The following is a 23871-nucleotide window of genomic DNA, read 5'->3' as shown; positions in this document are numbered from 1 at the left end:
AAAAAAAACAACAACTGGGATCTCATCTTATTAAAAAGCTTCTGAACTGCAAGAGAAACCACCAACAGAGCTAAGAGACAACATACAATGTGGGAAAAAATTTTTAGCAGCTGTACCTCAGACAAAGGACTACTATCTAGAATATATAAAGAACTTAAAAAAATCAGACCACCCAAATTTAAAGACCCAGTTCAAAAATGGGTATCTGAAATGAACAGACATTTCTCAGACAAAGAAATAAAAGCAGCAAATAAACATATGAAAAAATGTTCAATATCACTGGTCATTCGAGAGATGCAGATGAAAACAACACTGAGATTCCACCTCACCCCACAAAGAATGGCTGCTATCAAGAAATCAACCAATAACAAATGTTGGCGGGGTTGTGGGGAGAAAAGAACCCTTTTCCATTGTTGGTGGGAGTGCAGACTGGTGCAACCACTGTGGAAATCAGTATGGCAATACCTCAAAGAACTAGGGCTAGAGGTCCCATTTGACCCAGGTATTCCTCTCCTGGGTATCTTCCCAAAAGAATTAGAAGAATCCTATCACAGCAATATATGCACACCCATGTTTATAGTGGCACAGTTTGTAATAGCTAAAGCTTGGAAACAGCCCAAGTGCCCATCAACTGGAGACTAGATAAAGAAGATGTGTTTTTTTATAAAATGGAGTACTACTCAGCCGTAAAGGATGACAAACTAGAGACAGTTATAGCTAAATGGATACACATTGAGGTTATACTCTTAAGTGAAATAAATAGGACACACAAGTGTAAATACCAAATAGTTTCTGTGGTGTGAGAAACTGAAAGTGTAAATAAGGATTAAAATGAAGAATTGATAATGTGAAATTGGAAGAAAAGGTCCAAAGGGGTAGGGGAAGTAGGAGGGGTAGGGGAAAGGAAAGAAGGGAAAGGAAAAAATATGAGAAAAGGAAAAAATAGAAACAAAGTCTTTGTAAATAGGGAAGGGTAGAAGGGGTGAAGGGAGGGCAGGGGAATGGGGAAAAAACAAGAACCAAGATACATCATGTAAAGGTACAAGTTCCCAATGATAAATGTAAATGTATTGTATACCTAAAATGTACCAATAAAAGAATTTAAGGAAAAAAAAAAAAGAAGGCCCCAGGTTCAATTCCCAGTACCTTTATAATAAGAGATACAATGTTAAGCAAGGTGCCTGTATGCAGATTATATGCTGTATGATTCCATTTATATAAATTTCAATTCCAGACAAAACTAATTTATTATAATGGAGTCAAAATTATTGTTAATTTTCAGGCAGTAAAAGGGAAATGACAGTACTGCTAACACATTTCTGAATATCCAAGAGAAAGGCCAAAGTCACTGATACCCTGAGCTGGAAGCTAAATTCACTGCAGATTCCTGGGGAGATAGCTCTGAGAGTGATGTGTTTCTGAAACGTGGGACTTGACCTCAGAGACTTTCCAAGAGAGATCCTCCAAAGAAGAAATACTATTCCTAGATTCTCTTATGTCTTGATAGAATTCTGCCTAAGGGTCACTTCCAACTCTAAAATCCTCTTTCCAAAAAACAGGTTTGTGGGGCCGGGGATTTAGCTCAGTGGTTTCGCTGCCTGCGGCGCAAGCTCAAGAACCCGAGTTCGGTACCAAAAAAAAAAAAACAGGTTTGTGCCTTTTGTTTCCAGCCTGTATTCTACCATTCAAATACCTGACTTCCTTTTGGTTGATCATTTCTCTGCAGCTGGAGCCCACAAAGCTATAAAGCTGGAGGAAAAAAGAAGCATCAGGGAATTCAAGGGTACAGATCCCAAGGAACACTCAACCTAATACTGGCTCCTTAAGCAGGACTCACCCACCTATTCCACCTATACCAGGCTGGGCAGTGGAAGTGGGGGTGGCCTGATGAAGACAAATCAAGCCATCCTTCTTATCAAAGCGATCCTCTTTACCATATATGTCGATTGTAGTCTTCACAGGCACAGATATCCTATAAGGAAAATCTTCCTTCAAAAACACTCGGGGCCGGGGATTTAGCTCAGTGGTTCTGGCGCCTGCCTCGCAAGCGCAAGGTTCCGAGTACCAAAAACAAAAAACAAAAAACAAAAACAAACAAAAAAACCTCCTTAGTCCCAAAATTAGAACTGCGGAAAGAAAACTCTACCCCTTACAACAGTCAACATCACAGAATTAAAAGTCTCTTCCATCACAGTAGGTCACAGAAGAAATGTCATATGATGGATGTTCTCAAATCCCACAGTGTCACATACCCCACATCACAGCTGTCACCCAAAAGCTCCCGCATCCGAGCAGGTACCCGACAATCACACTCATGCCTCCTCGTAGCCATACACACACTCACACAGGCATACATAGATCTGAGCTCCAGGGTCCACGAATCCTGTGAAGTCAGGGTTGCTTTATCACATCGTCTCTTGGACCCAGACTCAGGTCATCCCTTGGAGCCAGACAGACGGCGGCAAAGATTTAAATGTAGAATCCGCTATCAAAGTTCGAAAGCGGCCTGGGGGTCTGTGGGAGATGTAGTTCAAGGAGGGAAAAGCCCGGATGTCAAGAAGGCGCGCGTAGACCGAGGTCCAGAGGAACACGCCGCGGAGACCCCTGGGAGACAGGGACTTCTCGGGAGTGCGCAGGCGCGGAATGCCGGCCAGTGCCCGAAGGTGAGGCGAGTGGTTAGTCCAGGCGCGAAGGGTCGGGGTGATAGTGGGGACCCGTTGGGGAGGTCGAAGAGGGAGGCAGGAGCTAGGGTAAAAAACAAGAAAAGAAAAAAAAACACCTGGGCCGAGGAAGACGAAGAGGGAAGGGAGAGTACAGGCCCCAGAAAAGACTTGGAAGGAAGCAAAAACCTAGGACCCGGGAGCTCCAGTCTGGGAGCACCGAAAGGGGTACCTGGAGCCCGAGGCTAGTGTGAGCTCAGCAAGGGCAGGAATTCTGTATTTTTTTCCTCCCCTTTACCATGAAATCCCAGAGTATGGAGTGCAGATTGGCACACAACAGGCGCGAGATTTGAGTGGCTTTTTGTGCCTGTCTTTGTGGGTGGGGGAGCATATGTTACTTAAGGTGATGTGGAGCTGATTATTTAAGAAAGTGAGGGGGTCTTTACGAGGCTCTAAATTTTAAAAAAGATGAGCGTTCATTTGTGTTTTAGAAGGTGCGAATTTGGAGAAGAGACGGAATTATCAGTGTATTTTTGATACTTTGTATAGAAAAAAGTATCTTATGGCTCTGATATTGCACCTGATTTGGGGGCTACAAGATTATGACTGTGGTGGGTGATACAATTGTGACTGTGTCTCATTTTTGTAGTATTTTGTGTGCAGCAATCCATGATAACTTAATGTGGCTCATTGTGTGAATGAACTGGGTGCTGACTACTTAGATACATATTGTTTAGGTTTTCTGAAAATTGGCCATTTCACATGCCTGTAGAATTTGACTATGTGGCAATTAGACAAATAAGAGGTGGAGATAAAAATAATTTTCAGGTGCCAAGCATAGTGGTGCATGCCTGTAATCCTTGACCTCTGGAAGGCTGAGACAAGAGGTTTGCCAACTTCAAACCCAGCCTGAGCAATTCAGTGAGATGCTGTTTCAAATTTTAATAAAAGAACTGAAGATACAGCTCTGTGCAAAGGCCCTATGCTCAGTCTCCAGTATTGCAAAACAAAAACTTTATCCTTTAACTGCCACTGTCAAAATTTCTATTTTGGGCGATTTTTTTTTCTTCTGCTGGATGAATTCCTGGGAAATACAATAATTTCACATTCTTAAGATAATGAAATCTTTTGAACATTTAAACAAGATCAGCCTCAATTCACTTAGCTAATTAAAATGTTGACTAAAGAAATCAAATTTCAAATTTGTTTTAAAAGCAAAAATCTTTCTTTCCTGGCATGTTGGCACACATCTATAATCCCAGCACTCAGGAGGCTGAGGCAAGAGGATTTCTGTGAGATCAAGACATCCTGGGCTACATAGTGAGTTCAAGGGCAACTTGAACTACATAGCAAAAGCAAAGGCAAAAACTTTTCTTCCTGCTAGAAGTCTGCAGTGTGAAAGGTTAATGATCAAGTTTTTTCTCTTAATTCCCCAATCTCTATTTTGTCTCCTCTTTACTCCTATAGGTGACTAATCTCCAGTTCAAATGGATTAGGAGCTGGGAAAGAAGAAAAGTCAGAAGTTAGGGACAAGAGGAGGCCAACTATAATTTAGTGAAAGTCATCTCTTATCTTCTGAGAGAACCTGCTTCTGTCAACTTCCAGATACACAGCCTCTTTTCCACCTGCTGCCTCAGTGCTTCCTCCAAGCATGCAGTGGCCCACTTGCTCTGGTGAATCTTGATGGCCCAGTCAGTCTTCTTGGATAGGATCCATAACAACCCAGATAGTCTCCATCCATGGGGTCCTCATCTAGGTTTAAGGTGAGAATTATCCTCCTAGATCACCTTGCCCTCCCATGTCCTAGGAATATGTACATTTTGGCCAAGAATTCTCTCTTAGCACTTCAGTTGCTAGTGACATCAAGCTGTGAGGGACCCCTTGTTTGTTATGAAGAAGCACCCATTTTTCTTCCCCCTGGAAAACAGGTTTCAAGAAACAATTTACTTTCTTAAAGAGTCATTCTTCTCTCAGCCTCTTATAAGGAGTTATATTAATGATAGCAAAACTTTTTAGCCAGCAGCTTTAGAAGACCCTATTTTAGAATGAAGGATTCTGAATTTTGTTTCACTCACCCTCTTTGGAATATGAGTTGAGACTGAGGCAGATTTGTAAGTTACCATCCTTGTGAAAATGAACAGTGACAACAGAAAACCCATAGTAAACAACCAATAGCTGATATCAAAATATCAGAAAACTGTGGGGAAAAAAGATTATATGTACACTGACCATCAAAAATATGACAAAGGGGGCTGGGGATTTAGCTCAGTGGCACCATAACTCCCTTGCAAGCGCAAGGTCGTGAGTTCAATCCCTGGTACCAAAACCAAAAATATGACAAAGGAAACAACTCTAGGAATTGCATGATGTGTTCCAGAAAAAGCACATTTAAAAATTAAGACTTGAAAAAATAAAAAATAAATTAAAAATTAAGACTTGACTAAAAAGACAAAATACAACATGATAAAATAACAGAGCTCTCATTTAAGTGGAATCCAGTACCAGTAAAAAAAATTTTTTTTTTGTACCAGGGATCGAACTCAGGACCTTGCATTGGCAAGGCAGGCAGCGGAGTCATGGAGCTAAATCCCCGGCCCTCAGTAAAATTTTTGAACTAAAATTCTTAGGAGATAATGAACAAACAGAAATCCTGAAAGAAAAATAATCAAAGGGGGAATAGTTTTAGTAGATATAAAAATGTTTTAAAACTGGCATAAGCCTGTTGTGGCACATACCTGTAATCCCAGAAGTTGGGAAGCTGAGGCATGAAGATTGCCATGAGTTTGAGGCCAGCCTGGGTTACATAGTAAGTTCAAGGCAAGACTGAACTACATAATGAAAGCCTGTCTCAAAAAATAAACAATACCACCAGAAACCCCTGTAATAACTACGTATTTACATGAACAGATCAATGGAATTAAATAAATATATAACCAGATCTACTCATGTATTGCATATGAAGAAAGTAAAGTACACGATAAAGATGGTTTTGATGAGTGAGGGAAATACAGATTTTTTTTTTTTTTTGGTACGAGGGATTGAACTCACTGCCTTGTGCTTGCGAGGCAGGCACGATACCACTGAGCTAAATCCCCAGCCCCAGATTATTGAATAGCTGGTGGTACTAACCATACGGGTAAACTTTTTTTTTTAAGTCCTGAGTATTGGACTCAGCCTTGTACATGCTAAGCATGTGGTTTACCACTCAGCTGTATCACCAAACCCAAAATAATTTCTAATTTTTCTTTTTGCATTTCTGGAAATTGAGCCTACGACCTCATTCATTCTAGGCAAGCATGGTCCTAAGACTGTGTTATACCCTCAGTCAGCCCTTAAATTGTATTTTTGTGTGAGAAAAACAGTCAAATGAGAAACTTTAAAAAATCATCTGCAACTCATACACCATAAAAGGATAAATTTCCTTCCTTTAAAAAAGATCTAATCTAGAGGATAAAAATAACCTGAGAGAAAAATGAAATGACCTACATTCAAGAAATGAAAGATGCTTTTAACTTACCATGAAACTTCTCTCATAATAAAACTAAAAATTATAATCACATTTTATTCCTATTAGGCAAACATAAAAGTGTGTATCAGTAGTGTTCCTTAGGGGATGAGGTGATGATTGTTCTCATGTTACTAGTGGTAGTGTAAATGTAAATGAGAGACCCTTAAGAGAGACCAGCTTAGGGGAATAGTGAATAACAGTTGGCTGCTCAGGAGAGAAATCTGATGCTTGAAGGGAGAAGAGCTTGTCCCCAGGTCTGTGCTGCTTCCCCAAACCCTGTGTCTCAGAATTTGGAAATAAAACAAGATTTGTCTAACTTATTATACCCCCCCATACTTATGTAGGATGTGCAGAATAAACAAGGACTAAAAGTGGAAGTAGTTTTAATTGAGTCATAAGTTACAGGAGACCTATAAAGCATGTATTGCCTCATGTGGGTTTTTTTCTTCCCTTGTCTTGTCTTTGCTGTCTTAGGAACTGCCCCTTTTCTAAAGAGAAGCCCAGAGGAAAGACTGGTCATCTCTTCCAAATCTCAGAACCATGGCTCAGGTGAGGTGATGGCTGTACGCATTTCTGAAAGTTATTTTGGTTTATGGTTTTCTTTGTTTATTTTGGTTTTTTGAGACAGAGTCTCACTGTGTAGTCCAGGCTGGCTTGAACTCACACTGTAGCCCAGGCTGCCCTCAAACTTACAGTGATCCTCCTGCCTTGGCCTATTGAATGCTGGGATTATAGGCTTGCACCATAGTGCTCAGTTGCTTGTTTTTTTTAAAAAAAGACATTTGTGCATATGGTTTTCTCCACCTAAATCCTTCTTTCCATCTTCCCCTGCAGGAAGTTGGTCCCCATTTCCTACTTTTTCAATGTTCTTCCAGAAGCTATCCTGGGACAAAAGTGTATTTCCTTGAATTAATGAAAATATATTACTGAATGAGACAAGCTTGTCTCAAAAAAACAAACAAAAATAAATAATAAATAAAATGCTTATTAGTTTAAATTCAAAGACAGTAATCATTAGCGATAATATAACTTTCCAGCTCAAGAATATGGTACACATCTTTAATTTAGATATCTTTAAATTCTCTCAGCATGCCTAGTGACGTAGCTCACTATGATGTAGCCTCATATGCACAAGTCCCTGGGTTCAATCCCAAGCACCAAAAAAATAAAAAAATAGAAAGTTCTCCCAGTATATTTTGTTGTTTTCATTGTATCAGCCGCAAACACAAATGTTCGTGTATATTAATCCTTGGAACTTTTTAAAATGTTATTGTAAATTATATTTTTATTTAATTTCCCATTTTTTTGCTAGCGTATGAAAATACAGTTATATTGACCTGCCTGTGACCTTTCTAAACTCTGTCATTATAGTAACTCTTTTCTGTCTTGCTTGGTTACTACATTGTCTAGAACCTTCAGTATATGATTTTGAATAGAAACTGTGAGCACAGACATTCTTGTCTTGTGACGAAAAGCATTAGTCTTTCACTACTGAGTATGACAATAGCTGTTAGTGATTTTTGTTTTTAGTTTGGGTTTTCTTTTTCTTTTTTCTTTCTTTTCTTTTTGTCTTCCTTTTGCAGTACTGTGGATGGAACCCAGGGCCTCCCTTCTGAGCTACATACCCAGCCCTTTTTAAAATTTTTATTTTGAGACAGAGTCTCGATAAAATGCCCAGGCTGTGCTTGAACTTGTGATCCTCCTGCCTCAGCCTCCTGAGCATGGGATTACAAGTATGCAACTGGTTTTGGTTTTCTTGCAGTGCTAGAGGTTGAACCTAGGGTCTCACACATACTAGGCAAGTACTGTGCCTCTGAGCTTCAACCTCATTGGTTTTTGTTTTTCTTCTTTTTAAATCTGCTTGAAGAAGTTCTAGTGTGCTGATGATTTTTTATCATGAATGGGTGTTGAAATTTGTCGAAAGATTTTCCTGCATTTATTGGTATTTTTTTTAATTAGTATGTGTTTGCAGTACATAGTAGTAATATTTGTTTTGAGGAATTAGCACACATATTTATCATATCTTAATCATTTTCAATCTCCTTTCCCTACCCCCCCATCTGGTGGTTGTTGAATTATATAAATTTTCTCTATTACTATGGTAAATTATAATAATTGATTTTAAGATGTTAAACTTAGCCCTAGGATAAACACCATCTGGTTGTGATATAATACTTTTGTATATATTGGTTGATGAATTTGCAAATACACTTACAGAGTTTTGGTCTGTGGTTCATAAAGGATTTGGTCTATAGTTTTTCTATTTGATATCAGGGTAGTGCTGCCTGATAAAATATTTTCTAAAGAATTTGCATAGAATTGGAATTGTTTCTTCCTTGAATGTTTGTTAGAACTCATCAATGAAGCCATCTCAGTCTGGAGGTTTCTTTACAAGACGGTAAACTAGTGAGTGGTTCAGTTCTATAATAGAACATAACACTATTCGGGTTATCAATTGTTTTTAATTTGGAAAACTTTGGAGGTTGTATCTCTTTAGAAATCTGTCCATTTCATCATCTAAACTGTAAATTATAGTGGCATAAAGTTGTTCAAAATATACGTTTTATTCTTTTGTTGTTAGTACCATCTGTAGCGATGGCCCCTTTTCATTCCTGTTGTTGGTAATTTGTGTCTGTCACTTTTTTCTTTATTGGCTACAGGTTTATCAATTCCATCAATTTGTTTCAGAATACTAGCTTTTGTTTTCATCGATTTTGTATGTTTTGTTTCCTCACTTCTTTTTGTTTGTTTCATCTTTTTTGTTTCATTTTCATACTTTGGATTTAATTAGCTTCTCCTGGTCTTCTACAGAAGGAAGTTTACATCATTGATTTAAAGTTTGTTCTTAGCATGGTGGTGCACACCTCTATTTTCAGCACCTGGGAAGCTGAAGCAGTTAGATCGCCGCAAGTTTGAGGCCAGCCTGGGCTACATAGTTAGTTCAAGGCCATCCTGAACTGTATAGCAAGACTCTTGTCTCAAAAACAAAAAAACAAAACAAAACAAAAAATTTCTAATTTCCTTGGTGTAGAAATATTTGGATATTTCCAGATAGTTTTTCATTACAGATTCATTTCTAGTTTACTTGTGTTGTAATCAGAAAACATACTCTATATAATTTCAGTCTGAGTTTATGAACTTTTTTTTATAGGACAGAATATAGTTTAACTTGATGAGTATTCTGTGTGTCTTTGTAAAGAATGTATATTTTAGCTAGGTGTAGTGGCACATGCCTATAATCCCAGCACTCTGGGTGGCTGAGTCAGGAGGATCGAAAGTTCAAGCCCAGCCTGGGCAACTTAGTGATTTAGTAAGATCCTGTCACAAAATAAAAAATTAAAGAAGGCTAAGGACATGTGAAGGCCGCAGGTTCAATCCCCAGTACTTGGGGGGAATGTGTATTTTCTAAATATCAGTGAAGTCAAACTGGTTGGCTGTGTTGGTAAAGTTTTTTGTATACTTAATGATTTCAGTGTATTTGTTATAGCAATAATTAAAAGAGGAAAGTGGTAGTGCATACCTCTAATGCCATCTGCTTGGTAGGTTGAGGCAGGAGACTTGCAAGTTTAAGGGCACCCTGGGCAACTATATTAGATCCTGTCTTAAAAAGTAGGAGGAAGCAGGGAGGATTGAGGATGTAGCTCAGTAGAGGAGTGCCTACACAGATAAGGCCTTGGTGGGGGCAGTATTTCCTTGTCTATTTTCTTTTCGCTTTCATTAGTTTTTATTTCATATATTTTGATGTTCTGTCTTTAGGTTCATTCATGTTTGGCTTATTTAACTCAACATGATGTTTTTGAAATGCCTTCATATTTATTCTTTATATCAGTACATTCGTGGGCCAGCAGTGCAGCACCTGCCTGGCAAGTGCAAGGCCCTGAGTTCAATTCCCAATACCGAAAAGAGAGAGAGGGAGAAGTATCAGTACATGTGTTATATTTCTTAGTAGTTACACCAGTGTGTGCATATAGCACATTTTATCTAGTCACCTTTTGATAAACATTATTCCATAGTTTTTTACTGTTATGAATGAAGCTTTTATGAACACTGGTGTAGAAATTTTTCATTTTCTTTGGGGTAAGTGCTTAGGTGTTCTATGTATGGTTTGTATACAAAGTGTATGTTTAATTTTTATAAGAAACTGCCAAATGTATGTATAGCAGTTGTGCTGTGTTGTATTCCCCCTGTCAGTTTATGAGAGTTCCAGTAGCTCCATATCCTCACTAACATTTGGTAAAGTCACTTTTAAATTTTACTTATTCTGGCAGATGTGTTTAATTGTTTTAATTTTCATTTCCCTGATATGTCTAAAGCTGATGGACATTTTTTAATTTGCTTATATTTATTTATATATCTTTTCTGAGTTGTTTCAGATCTTTTGCAAATTTTTAAACTAGATTAGTTATCTCATTCTTGTGTAAATTCTTTGTTTTCTAGATACAAGACTTTAGTTGAATAAAATTGTGTGTACAAGGTGTGATGGAAAAATATGGTGTGTCTGAATAAAAAAATTTCAGTAAAAGACACATTGCCATTAGTACCCATCTACATGACCCCTCTTCTTTGAACACACTTACCCCATGTTTCCTGCCACTTCTGAAGCAGTTCTGAAAGTCATTTTTCACTAGTGTCTTCAGTTACACTGTTGTAGAGGCTTCAATGAATGTCCTGAATTGATTCAAAACATCTACTTTTCATGGTTATTTTGACTTTGGGGAAGAGTTAGAATTTGCATGGTACCAGAGCCAGTGACTAAGGTGGATGAGGACAGACTGTAATTTTTTTTTTTTTTTTGGTACTGGGGATCAAACTCAGGACCTTGCGCTTGCGAGGCAGGCAGCAGAACCACTGAGCTAAATCCCCGGCCCCAGACTGTAATATTTTTACAAGCCTGCTTTTCTGTTGGATATACTTCGCAGCAACATTCACTGTATTTTTATCATACCTCATAAGGACACCAAAGAGGACTTCCAAAATTGCTTCAGAATGTGGCAAGAACAATGTTCAAAGCAAAAGTGAGTATTTTGAAGTGGATCAATGGTAATGTGTCTTTTATGGTAAAAAAAAAAATTCAAACTTGCTGGGCATGGTGGAGCATGCCTATAATCCCAGCACTCAGGAGGATAGCTCTTGAGTTTGAGGCCAGCCTGGACTACATAGTGAATTCAAGGCCAGCCAGAACTACATAATGAGACCCTGTCTCAAAAAACAAAAAAAAAATTGGAGGGCCGGGGATTTACCTCAGTGGTTCCACCACCTGCCTCACAAGCACAAGGTCCCAAGTTCGATCCCTGGTACCAAAAAAAAAAATTCAAATTTAAATAATCAAGGGAGAAGGGGGAAGTAAAAAGTATCAAGATGTGACCACAATGAATGTATTTATTATGTATTAAAAACATGTACTGGTAAAACAAAAAAAAGAAATCTAAACATTCACCGTTGTCAGGCAGTTTAGCTCAGTGGTGTCACGCCTGCCTTGCAAGCACAAGGTCCTGAGTTCGATCCCTGGTACCGGGGGGGGGGGGGGGGGGGAATTCACCATCATTTTCAAACTTGTGATCCTCCTACCTCCGCCTCCCAGAGTGCTAGGATTACAGACATTCGACACCATACCAGCACCTCTGATGGTTCTTTAAGCTTCCATCGGCTGTTTTTTACCCTAGTTTTCTGAGGGCATGTATGTTCAACCTTATTTTCATATACTTTAACTTTCAATCAAGGAGTTAGTGAGTCTTTGTACTTAGATTTGGGGGCTGGCATTATTCATTTACTTATTTATTTATTTGCTTTTTGACACAGGCTCTTGCTATGTAGTTCAGACTGTCCTTGAACTCACTTTTAGCCCAGGCTGGCCTTGAACTCAGAGATCCTCCTATCTTACCCTCCGACCCTCCGACCCTCCAAAGTGCTGGGATTACAGGCATGCACACCATGCCAGGCCTGGGGGCTTACTTTGTGTATTCTCTTGCTTCTAGGGTTTCATCCCTATGCAGTACCTTTTGTTGCTTTGTCACCTCTAAGTACTAATGCCTCAATCCAGTAAAGCTTCAGTTTTCTTCTGCTTGCTCTATGAGCAGGTTATGGAATGTCACTAGTCAAAAAGCAGAAGTTTTAGAGTCTCACTAGGTATACTTCTGTTTAAAAGTATTTTCTTGTTTCTTTCTGTCATCTGTTTTCTGCTCAACTCACTGTGATTTCTCTAATACATGCATAGCTTAGTTGTTAGGCAGGGGGTTGGCAGTTTATACTCAGATGTTGAGTCTCATCTTTATATAGTTCTTTTACTTCTGGAATTAACCTAAATGCTAGGTGTGGTGGCACATGCCTGTAACCTCAGCACTTGGGAGGCTGAGGCAGGAGGATTGGTGAGAGTTCTATACCAGCCTAGGTGACATAGTGAGTTCAAGACCAGCCTGAACTACATAGCGAGACCCTGTCTCAAAAAAAAAAAATTAACCTAAGTTTCCAGCCCATCTGTTAACTCTAAATTCTTTCCTTGGTCACCTTTGAGAAAATAATGTGTGGCTTTCTGCCTTGAGAGCTGCACACCTTCAGATACTGTCAAACAAAAAGCCACAAAACTAATAGCTTTTTCCCATTGCAATTGTTTTCTTTGAAGATAAAGCTGTCCAATTTTTCCCTGCTGATTTTTTTCCAGAGACTTCCTTTATTCATTATATAATATCTAGATTTTATAACTGTTATCAAAGACAGATTAATTTTGTGTGTGTGTTTTGAACCCATGGCCCTGCACATGCTAGGCAAACACTCTACCACTGAGCTGTGTCCTTAGTTTTCCTGAGCAATTACTCATTACTAGATGCTGAAAATGCCATCATGCATTTTAGAACCATTTCTTCCTGCATAAAACATTTATTTTGAAGGGGGAAATAATTTTACCTCCAGAGTGATGCTTAAGACATTGTTTTATCTTTTTGATACACTGTGTCTTATATATAGGTCTCTGTTGTACCTGTAACACCTTGCAGGTTTGTGGCTTCATGTATTGTTTTCATGTGTTACACACCTCTGTATGAGGCTGTACTTCTCTTGAGCAAGAACAGTATTTTTTTTTTTGTCTCCCTGTAAACCAGTATAGGTGTGGGACATCAAGTGACTTCACAGTAAATATTTTTAGAGTACATTTTAAAAATTCAGGCCAGGGGCCTGGAATTTAGCTCAGTGCTCTGCACCTGCCTCGAAAGCACAAGGTCCTAAGTTCGATCCCCAGTACCAAAAAAAAAATCCAGGCCAGGCATGGTGGCATGTGCCTGTAGTACCAGCACTTGAAAGGCTGAGGCAGGATCGCTGTAATTTGGAGGCCAGCCTGGACTACATAGTGAGTCCAAGGCCAGCCTAAACTGTATAGCGAGACCATGTCTCAAATAAATAATCAGCAGCAGGTATTTCTACCTTGCATTATTGATTCCCCTATAATATGAATAACAAAACAGGGAAAGTGATAGGTTTTTTTGTACATTTTTTTTATATGAAGGCCGCAGAGAAGCAGAGTCAAAAGTCATCCTCAGTGTCTAGTCAGCCTGGTTTGACCACAGTCCCAATCCATTGCAGGGATCAGTATCATTCAAAGATGTGACTGTGGACTTTAGTTGGGAGGAATGGCAGCACCTAGATTCTGCTCAGAAGACTCTGTACATGGATGTGATGTTGGAAAACTATTACCACCTCATCTCTGTGGGTAAGGAAAACTGAAACATGCTCTCAAAGTGTCTAAAGTATGTTTCATCTTGAATTTCAAGGATAAAAGGTGATAAATAGCTTTTGGTTAGCAGAAAAGTGACTGTCTTCTCTTGCCTAGTACAAGGTGCTAAGTTTAATGTAGCAAATACGAGAATCTTATTTTGCAGTACGGAACATACATACACCTTACTTATCTTTATTTTTTTTATTTTTATTAGTACATCATGATTTCGTTAATCATGAGGAGTTGGTACATGTACATAATATATCTTAATTCTTTTTACTTCCCCTTCTCCTCCCCACCCTCCCCTCTCCCTTACTCATCTTTCCAAGGTATTGAAGCTCAACCAATTTAAGTCTTCTTTTCCCTTATCAGGGTGTGATATGACCAAACCTGATGTGATCCTCAAATTGGAACGAGGAGAAGAGCCATGGACATCATTTGCAAATCGTGCCTGCTTAAGTGAGTTTTTGACTTCAGATAGGTGAAAACTAGTGGAAAGTAAATCTTAAAGGAATCAGGTGGTAGGTAGTACATTTGAAATGTTTTAGGAATATTTTTAAGAGGCCAGCAATTTGAGGCCAGTCTGGGGAATATAGCAAGATTCCTTTCTTTAAAAAACAACAACAGGGCCGGGGATTTAGCTCAGTGGTTCTGCTGCCTGTCTCGCAAGTGCAAGGTCCTAAGTTCGATCCCTGGTACCAAAAAAAAAACAACAGTAAGGCCCGGGATTTAACTCAGTGGTTCCACCACCTGGCCAACAAGTGCAAGGACCAAGTTCAATCCCCAATACCAAAAAAAAACCAATAAAATAACAGACTTCTAAATAGTTACTCTCTTTAAATTCAGTCTTTTGTAGTTTGCTTCGTGTTACCAAAGATATTTCCCATTTCTTTCAGATCTCTTTTTCTTGATTTATGTCCTTTTTCTAGCATTCTCAGTCCATTGTGATTTCTATCAGGGATTCTTTACATCTATGCTTTAAAAAGAGAAAAATTCTTGATTGGTGTTTTCCCTATTTACTGTTTTCTTTCCTTACTTTTCTTCATAATACCTCAGATTTTTTTGGTGCACTAAGTCTAAATTCCCATTCTCACTATAGATCTACCTATTAACTATTTGTAAGCTCAACACTGTGGGACATTGAGCCAGTAAGATTGCAAGTTCAAGCCCAGCCTGGGCAACCTAGTGAGACCGCTTTTCAAAATAAAAAATAAAAAAGGCTGGGAAGGCCCTGGATTCAATCCCCAGTGCTGCTTAAAAAAAAAAAATACCTGTGAATTTTTCAACTCACTTGTCTAGGCCAGGGACTTAGCTCAGTGGCACCACACCTGCCTCACAAGCTCAAGGTCCTGAGTTCTATCCCCAGTACAAAAAAAACCCAAAACCTCACTTGTCTTGGCCCAGGTTGATGCCACAGACAGCATTTTTTCCCCATTTAAGCCTTTGTGGTTCATTTTTAGTGCTGATCATCCTAAAATCAACACTTGGTTTGGGAAAACAACACTAACTAATCCTAATTCCCTGAGTGGTTATTAACAACTTGGTCTTTTTTCACCACTGTGGCCCTATTGCCTGAATACTGCCTAACCAAAATAATGTACATTTTTAAAAAATATTCTTGCACTGTACTCTTAGTTGTTTTTTGTGGGTTTTTTTTTTTTGGGGGCGGGGGCTGACAGGGTCTCACTATGCAGTTCAGGCTAGCCCTGAACTCACCATGTAGCCTGGGCTGGCCTTGAACTTCAGTGATTCTCCTGCCTTAACCTCCCCAGTGCTGGGATTGCAGGCATGTGCCACCACACCTAGCTTGTACTCTTAGTCTTAATTCTCTTAATTTATCTCCAGGGGATCAACCAATAAATTATAACCCCATCCATTCTTAAGACTTTAATCTCTGCTTGATGTAGATGATTAATATCAATGTAGTCAGCACACTTCTCCCACCTCCACTGTAGTTCCTCAGAAGTACCATCTGTCCTCTTATGTATTTTGTGATAGTATGTCAAAATGAAAATTTCTCAGCTTTCTCAGCTTTAAAATTCTTTCCAATTGTCTATTTCTAAATTATGTTGTTCCTGCAGTGATTTCAGCCTGAATCTTCTGTCACTGTCATTATTTCTTGTGGATCTATTTATAATTATATTTATCAGCCTTTGAAATACTTTGCCATTCTGGTATAGTCTCATTCCCTACTGATAAACAAAGTGAAAACTCTTATTTCTTTCTTTCTTTTTATTAGTACACATTTGTAGTACATAATGATTACTATTATCATGGGGAGTTGGTACATATACATAATACATTTTCTATTTCTCACTCTTTTTTCTATCCCCTACCTTTCTTTTCTCTTCCTTCTCTTCTCTTTTCTTTCCAACTCTTGTTCCCTTTCCCATTTGCAAAATCTCTATTTTCTTCATTTCCCCCCACCTTCAATTCTTTTCTTTTCCATTGCCTTTCTTTCTGCTCCTTATCCTCTCCCTCCATTGGGCTCTTGTTCCCCCCAGCCATGTGAAGATCTCCCTACTTCTTATGTATCTACTGTTTTGCTCTTAAGTTTCTCATATAAGAGAAATCATGAGATATTTAAGCTTCTGTTTCTTATTGCACTTAATTTTATGGTCTTAAGTTGCATCAATTTACCTACACATGCCTTTCTTTATAGCAGAGTAGTACACCATTGTATACAAATACCACATTTTCTTTATCCACTGTCTCGTGATGAGCATATAGTCTGGGCTATTTCCAAGATTTAGCTATTATAAATTGTGCTGTTTTAAACATGGATATGCATGTATCCCTATAATACGATGTCTTTAACTCTTTGGGGAAGATACTTAGAAGGGGAATAACTGGGTCAAATGAAATTTCTATTTTTAGGAAAACTCTTACTTCATCTCTTCATTGTTATAAGTACAGTTTGGCTTTCTTATAAATTTTATCCTAATTCATTCAATTTATAGTTTCTTTCCAACAGAATACATTATTGTTGAAATTGAAATCTCTCTTTTTTAAAACTACCACAATAATTCCTTACCTAAACTTTTCAGCTTTCTCTTGTAGAAAATCCTTGCTAATTTCCTCTTTATTTTCTTTTTCTAGCATTCTCAGGCATTACCTTCTAGTCTTCCAAATTTTCTCCACAAATGGAAGGTTTGACATATAACATAAGTAATTTTCATTGTGTTATGTTCTACTGCCCATATACTACATTTCTTTTTAAGTCAGATCTCAGGTTTCTTTTCCATGAACTATTCCTTGAATAAGTCACATATCTTCTCATTTTTCTGAATTCCTGTGCTACCTATTGGTATTACTCCATATTAAAGTAATACATAGTATTGATAATACTACAAACACACACAATTTTTGTATATATCATGTAATTCTTTTTTAGGATTAAACCCAGGAACTGAAGCATGATAGAGAAGCACTCTACCCCAGAGCTAGATCCACATCCCTTTTTTTAATTTTGAGTCTTGCTAAATTGCCTATGCTGGCCTTGAACGGCACCTATCTGTGATACACAGTAATGTAAATTTAGAAGCATTAAAAGAAGATAGGAAATAAAGCATTCTTTTCTGTAAAGAAGGATTATTATGAAGTCTGCATTTTTCATGAAATATTTATGACAAAGTGCAAGACTGTTAAAAGATTTGTTAAAGCTGGGAGCTGTGGCACATGCTCCAGCACTTGTGGAGATAAGACAAGAAGATTGTAAATTCAAATCCCATCTAGGCAACTTAATGAGACCTTGCCTCAAAATAAAATAAAATGGGCTGGAGATGTAGCTCAGTGCTATGGCTCTGGGTTCAATTCCTAATACCACCACCATCCAAAAAAAATCTGTTAAAGTAACTTTTCTAGATCATAATTATATTCAAATTTTAAAGAAATAGACCTAACAGAGAGAGAGAGAGAGAGAGAGAGAGAGAGAGAGGGAGAGAGAGTGGGAGAGAGAGTGTCTAGGTTAAGAACATAGAGTAGTGGCATTTCCTTGAATCTCTAAACATGAATAGAAATAAGACTGGAAGTTAATTGACTAAATATACCAGCATAGGCTTATGATTAGGTATTTATAAGGTAGTAAGGACTAAGCCCGGCTGAAGCAAAAATTATTTTTTGTGGGTGATATTTGTCAAATTTGTGGGCAACTCTAAAAACTTCTATAAGTATAAAAAGTTAATCTGGTTGATATAAAGTTTTGTTTATAATTTCTTTTTTCTTTTTTTTTTTTGTACTGGGGATCGAACTCAGGTCCTTGCGCTTGCACAGCAGGTGGCGAAACCACTGAGCTAAATCCCCAGCCCATTTATAATTTCTTGTATGTATTAATATTGGAGTTAATGAACTCAAGCAAGAAATAGAGTTTTGCACTTAGCTTTTACATTGTTCCATTAGATTGAACAATCTGGTCCTTCTGTTCCATCATGGGAAAAACTGGAATAAAGGAATATTAACTACATTGGAGAAAGACTTGAGCTAAGTTAGTATCTGAAAAAAATAGTTTCAGTGGTCACAAGTATTTTATTATTGAACAACTGTAAAAGAATCAACTTATAGGGCTGGGGATTTAGCTCAGTTGTTCTGGCACCTGCCTTGCAAGCACAAGGTCCTGAGTTCTATCCCTGGTACCAAAAAAAAAAAAAAAAAGAATCAACTTATGGGCCAGGGATTTAACTCAGTGGCACCATGCCTGCCTCATAAGCACAAGGTTCTGTTCAATCCCTAGTACCAAAAAAGAAAAAATCAACTTAGCAGCAATCTGAATACAGCAGTAGAATATTCTCCAGTTTTTAAATTTCTCCTTAGAAATATTTTCCTAGTTTTTTCATTACATGAGAAAATGATTCCCAGGTATTTGAAAGATTAGAAACTAGATTGTAGGATTTTTATTTATTTATTTATTTTTTGTGTGGTACCAGGGATTGAATTTAGGACCTTGCGCTTACAAGGCAGGCATGTTACCACTGAGCTAAATCCCCGGCCCAGTAGGATTATTTTTCTAAAAACAAAGAAATTGATACTTAAAAAGGTTACCCAATGACAGCTACATGAAAAAGGTAAATAATTGGAACAATAAGCAGTGTTTTATAACAGTAATCTAGGGATGCATGTATAAAAGTGTAAATGATCTATGTCCTGCAAAAATAATCCTTTCAGTATTTTTCCCTGAACAAACATTTCTTTAAATTTTTTCCGTGTTACAGTTTAATGCCTGTGATTGATTCATTTCATTATCTCTGAATCTACTTTTCCAACCATCAATCCCTCTTCCATTCTATAACTTCTTAGTTTGTTTTACTTTTAAGTTCTTTAAGGCACAAAAAGGATTAGAAGCCAGGCGTGGTGGCACATGCCTATAATCCCAGTACCCTGGGAGGGTGAAGTAGAAAGACTGCAAGTTTGAGCCCAGCTCTACAACTTAGCAGTTAGACCATGTCTTAAAATTAAAAACAAAAAATGGGCCAGGGATTTAGCTCAGTGGTTTTGCCACCTGTCTCACAAGTTGCAGATACCAGTTTGATCCCTGGTACCAAAAGTAAAAATAAACTAAAAATAAACCAAAAATAAATAAAAATTAAAAATGGACTGGGGATATAAATCAGTGTAAAAGCCCTGGAATCAATCCCCAGCACTGCAGTGTATGCCTGTAATCCCAGCATTCAAGAGGCTAAGGTATGAGAATTGCTGTGAGTTCAAGGCCAGCCTTTGCTACACTCTATAGGTTTTATTTATCTTTATTTTCTACCCCTCTATAATACTAATATAAATACTAGTAATATAAATATTAATAGCCAGTATTTATATTTTTGCTTTTTTATAATACCCCTTCCCGCTCTCTTAGGTCTCCAGCTTTCAGTGTAAGATACAGTGGACTCTTTTTTTTTTTTCCCCAGCACCGGGACTCAAACTCAGGGCCTTGTGCTTGCCAGGCAGGCTTGGCACTGCTGAGCTACATCCCCAGCCCTGGGCTACATAGTTCAACACATGCATAAACTACATAACAAGACCCTGTCTCAAAAAAAAGAAGTATTTGTTGTTTCTTTTTTTTTTTTTCATTCTTTCCCACACTGAAGCAGTTTTGTTTAGATTCTGTTTGTTTGTTTGTCTGGTAGGTAGGATGTAATTTGTTCTGGGTCTCTTTTAGCCTCATATGCTAGATTCTCATATAATTCTATTCCCTAACAAATGTGTGAAAATTGACACTGTTATTAATGTTTTTCTAGAAGAAAACTGGAAAGCTGAAGACTTTTTAATGAAATTCAAGGAACACCAAGATAAGTATTCTAGATCAGTTGTATGCATTAACCACAAAAAACTGATAAAAGAGAAGAGTAATGTATATGAAAAGACATTTACCCTAGTCAAAAAGCCTGTTAATCAAAAAAATCTACCTCCTAAATATGATGCTTATGGAAAGACTTTGGAAAATGTTTCAGAATTAATAATCAGTAATCTAAGCCCTGCAAGAAAAAGACTTAATGAGTATAATGAATATGAGAAATCATTCCTTAATACTAAGCAAGAAACACATCATCCTGAAATCAAATCCCATAATCAAAATGGCAGGACTTCTAGTCACAATGATGTGATTATGCAGTATCAGAAGATGGTAACTCCAACACAGTCATTTGCACATAATGATTGTGGAATACCAGTCCTTAATAGGGGAGGCTTAATTACACCTAATAGAGTACACAGAGGGGAAAACCCATCTGTGTATAATAAAAAGAGAAGAGCAACCAATACTGAAAAAAAACATACCTGCACTGAATGTGGGAAATCTTTCTGCAGGAAGTCAGTATTGATTCTTCATCAGGGAATTCACACAGAGGAAAAACCCTATCAGTGTCATCAGTGTGGAAATGCATTTAGGAGGAAGTCATATCTCATTGACCATCAAAGAACTCACACAGGAGAGAAACCCTTTGTTTGTAATGAATGTGGTAAATCCTTTCGCCTAAAGACGGCCCTCACTGATCATCAGAGAACACATACAGGGGAGAAGTCCTATGAGTGTCCACAATGTAGGAATGCCTTCAGATTGAAGTCACACCTCATTCGTCATCAGAGAACACACACTGGAGAGAAACCATATGTGTGTAATGATTGTGGGAAATCCTTCCGCCAGAAGACAACTCTCTCTTTACATCAAAGAATTCATACAGGAGAAAAACCTTATATTTGTAAAGAATGTGGGAAGTCCTTTCATCAGAAGGCAAACCTTACTGTACACCAGAGGACTCATACAGGGGAGAAGCCTTATATTTGTAATGAATGTGGGAAATCCTTCTCCCAGAAGACAACTCTTGCTCTTCATGAGAAAACTCATAACGAGGAGAAACCCTATATTTGTAATGAGTGTGGAAAATCCTTCCGCCAGAAGACAACCCTTATAGCACATCAGAGAACGCACACAGGAGAGAAATCTTATGAATGTCCTCACTGTGGAAAGGCCTTCAGGATGAAGGCATACCTCATTGATCATCACAGAACTCATACTGGAGAAAAACCATATGAATGTAATGAATGTGGGAAATCCTTCAGTCAGAAGACAAATCTCAATCTACACCAGAGAATTCATACAGGGGAGAAACCCTACATCTGTAATGAATGTGGGAAGACCTTTCGCCAGAAGGCAACCCTCACTGTACATCAAAAAATACACACAGGGCAGAAATCCTATGAGTGTCCTCAGTGTGGGAAAGCCTTTAGCAGGAAGTCGTATCTGATTCATCATCAAAGAACTCACACAGGAGAAAAACCATATAAATGTAATGAATGTGGAAAGTGTTTCCGCCAGAAGACAAATCTCATTGTTCATCAAAGAACTCACACAGGTGAAAAACCTTATGTTTGTAATGAATGTGGTAAGTCCTTCAGTTATAAAAGAAACCTGATTGTCCATCAGAGAACTCATAAGGGAGAAAACTTGGAAATATAATAAATGAAGGAATTTGTGAAGCCTTTCCAAGCTATTGTAATCCTTTAATTTTAAAAAGAAACCCATGCTTAAACATGTTCATGTGATTTTAATCACAAATGTAATAATAGTTATTAAATTCGCACTACCTAACTACTGTTGCTGAGCATAAGAAAAGGATATGATCATTGTTACACTTGATCTTAGCCAAAAGGCCGAGAAGCAATAATATGATCATTGTTATTGAACTTAATCATGTATAAAACTAAAGTTTTTATCTGTTCCTGCTGACTCAAATGCTTTATTAAAAAATATTTATATAATACACAAGTTACAAGATTATCAGAATTAAGCTCTATAAGAGAAAACAAAAGCAATGAACTCTAACTCTCATTGCATTCTGTATAATAAACTGTAGTTACTTATTATTTCCCCAAAGATGACTACTTCCTTGTCTTATAGTTTTTGCATGTTTTTATTGTTTGTTTGTTTGTTTTTGGTACCAGAGATCCAACTCGGGTCCTTGCACTTACACAGCAGGCATTGTAACCACTGAGCTAAATCCCCGGCCCAGTTTTTGCATGTTTTTCAAAATTTGTGTGTGTGTGTGTGTGTGTGTGTGTGTGTGTGTGTGTGTATTCAGGTCATGAATTATTTTCTGCCCTGCTTTATTTCACTGAACATTTTTTAAAGATTTGTACATTATTGCATGTTGGCAGTAGTGTATTCATTTTCTATACTATTCCATTTTAAGAATATACTACTGTTTATCCTATAATTGGATACATGTTTTTTTTATAACTGTTATAGTAAAATGTTCTTGGTTATGTCTTTTGGTGTATAGTTATTTATTTCTGTTGATTTTATACCTAATGCTGGAATTACTCATCCAAGGCTATATTTGTCTTTTTAGTTATGATAGATATTGCCAAACATCTCATACCTTTCTCAACATGATTCATTTTGGACAGAGGCAACTTCAAATACAATTAATATAACAAAATCTTTGCCACTCATTTAAATAAAAATTTTCACTGAAAAGAAACCTTATAATTTAATAATTATGAGATCCTATCTGAGTGCAATAAATGTAGGAAGACCTTTAGTTGTCACTCAACCCTTAACAAGAAAAAAATTCATACTATAATGCAAAATAGGAAGAAAAGGTCCAAAGGGGTAGGGGTAGTGGGAGGGGCAGGGGAAAGGAAAGAAGGGAAAGAAAAAATGATGAGAAATGGAAAAAATGGAAATAAAGTCTTTGTAAATAGGGAAGGGTGGAGGGCGTGAAGGGAGGGTTAGGAATGGGGAAAAAATAAGAACCAAGATGCATTATGTAAAGGTACAATTCCCAATGAGAAATGTAATTGTGTTGTATACCTACAATGTACCAATAAAAGAATTTAATAAAAAAAATAAAATTCATACTGCAGAAAAATAGTAGAGATCTCATGATTGTAGGAATGCTTTTAGTCATAGGTTATAGCTTATTCAACAACAAGCAGTTCTTACCAGAGAAAGGGATGTTGACAACTGCAATAGGTGAGTAAAATTTGAGAGTATAATTGCAGCAAAGAAAATTATGAAAAATATCCATATAAAATAAACCTTTTATATCTTAATCTATCTCACAGGAAATATGGACTCTAAAAATCCCAAATAAATCAATCACTGCAGAGATGCTATATTTGAGAATTAGGAAACTGGTAAGACCATAACTTCTTTTTTTTTTTTCCCCCATTAAGTTTATTGGTACATTTTTGGTATAAAATAGTTACATTCATCATTGGGATCTTGTACCTTTACATGAGCATCTTGGTTCTTATTTTTTTCCCCTTCCCTTGCCCTCCCTTCACCCCCTCCAGGCTTCCCTATTTGCAAAGACCTTGTTTCCATTTTTCTTTCTTCTCATATTTTTTCTTTCCCTTTTTTCCCTTCCCCTACCCCTCACAATTCCCCTGCTCTTTTAGACCTTTTCTTCCTGTTACACAATATCAGTTGTACATTTTTTAAATTACAATATTAAGATCTAGGAGACATTACCACAGATTTTACAGAATTTAAAAGGATATAGAAA

At 37.6% G+C, this 23871-nt stretch overlaps 1 protein-coding gene and 1 pseudogene across 4 annotated transcripts; one reads left to right on the top strand and one right to left on the bottom strand.

The window, feature by feature from the left end:
- Positions 1-1662: 1662 nt before the first annotated feature.
- On the top strand, positions 1663-23871 carry Znf567 (zinc finger protein 567). 4 transcript variants are annotated; one of them, XM_087191236.1, is made up of 7 exons: positions 1670-2663; positions 4128-4423; positions 6643-6717; positions 11122-11183; positions 13741-13867; positions 14246-14332; positions 20101-23869. In XM_087191236.1, the coding sequence occupies exons 4-7, from the start codon at positions 11169-11171 to the stop codon at positions 21816-21818; spliced, it is 1947 nt and encodes a 648-aa protein (XP_087047362.1). In that variant the 5' UTR covers positions 1670-2663; positions 4128-4423; positions 6643-6717; positions 11122-11168; the 3' UTR covers positions 21819-23869. The 4 variants fall into 4 exon arrangements, with proteins under 4 accessions (XP_087047361.1, XP_087047362.1, XP_012932872.1 ...); XM_087191235.1 differs by lacking the exon at positions 13741-13867 and having other exon boundaries at positions 1663-2663; positions 20101-23871; XM_013077418.3 differs by lacking the exon at positions 11122-11183.
- Positions 21899-22024, bottom strand: LOC147824010 (U2 spliceosomal RNA; annotated as a pseudogene).

Source organism: Heterocephalus glaber, unplaced genomic scaffold (genome assembly GCF_053883595.1).
Source record: "Heterocephalus glaber isolate CG9 unplaced genomic scaffold, H.glaber_assembly_v1.0 deba00001561, whole genome shotgun sequence".
In the NCBI taxonomy this organism is placed as follows: Eukaryota; Metazoa; Chordata; class Mammalia; order Rodentia; family Bathyergidae; genus Heterocephalus; species Heterocephalus glaber.
This window is presented reverse-complemented; position numbering and strand designations above follow the sequence as displayed.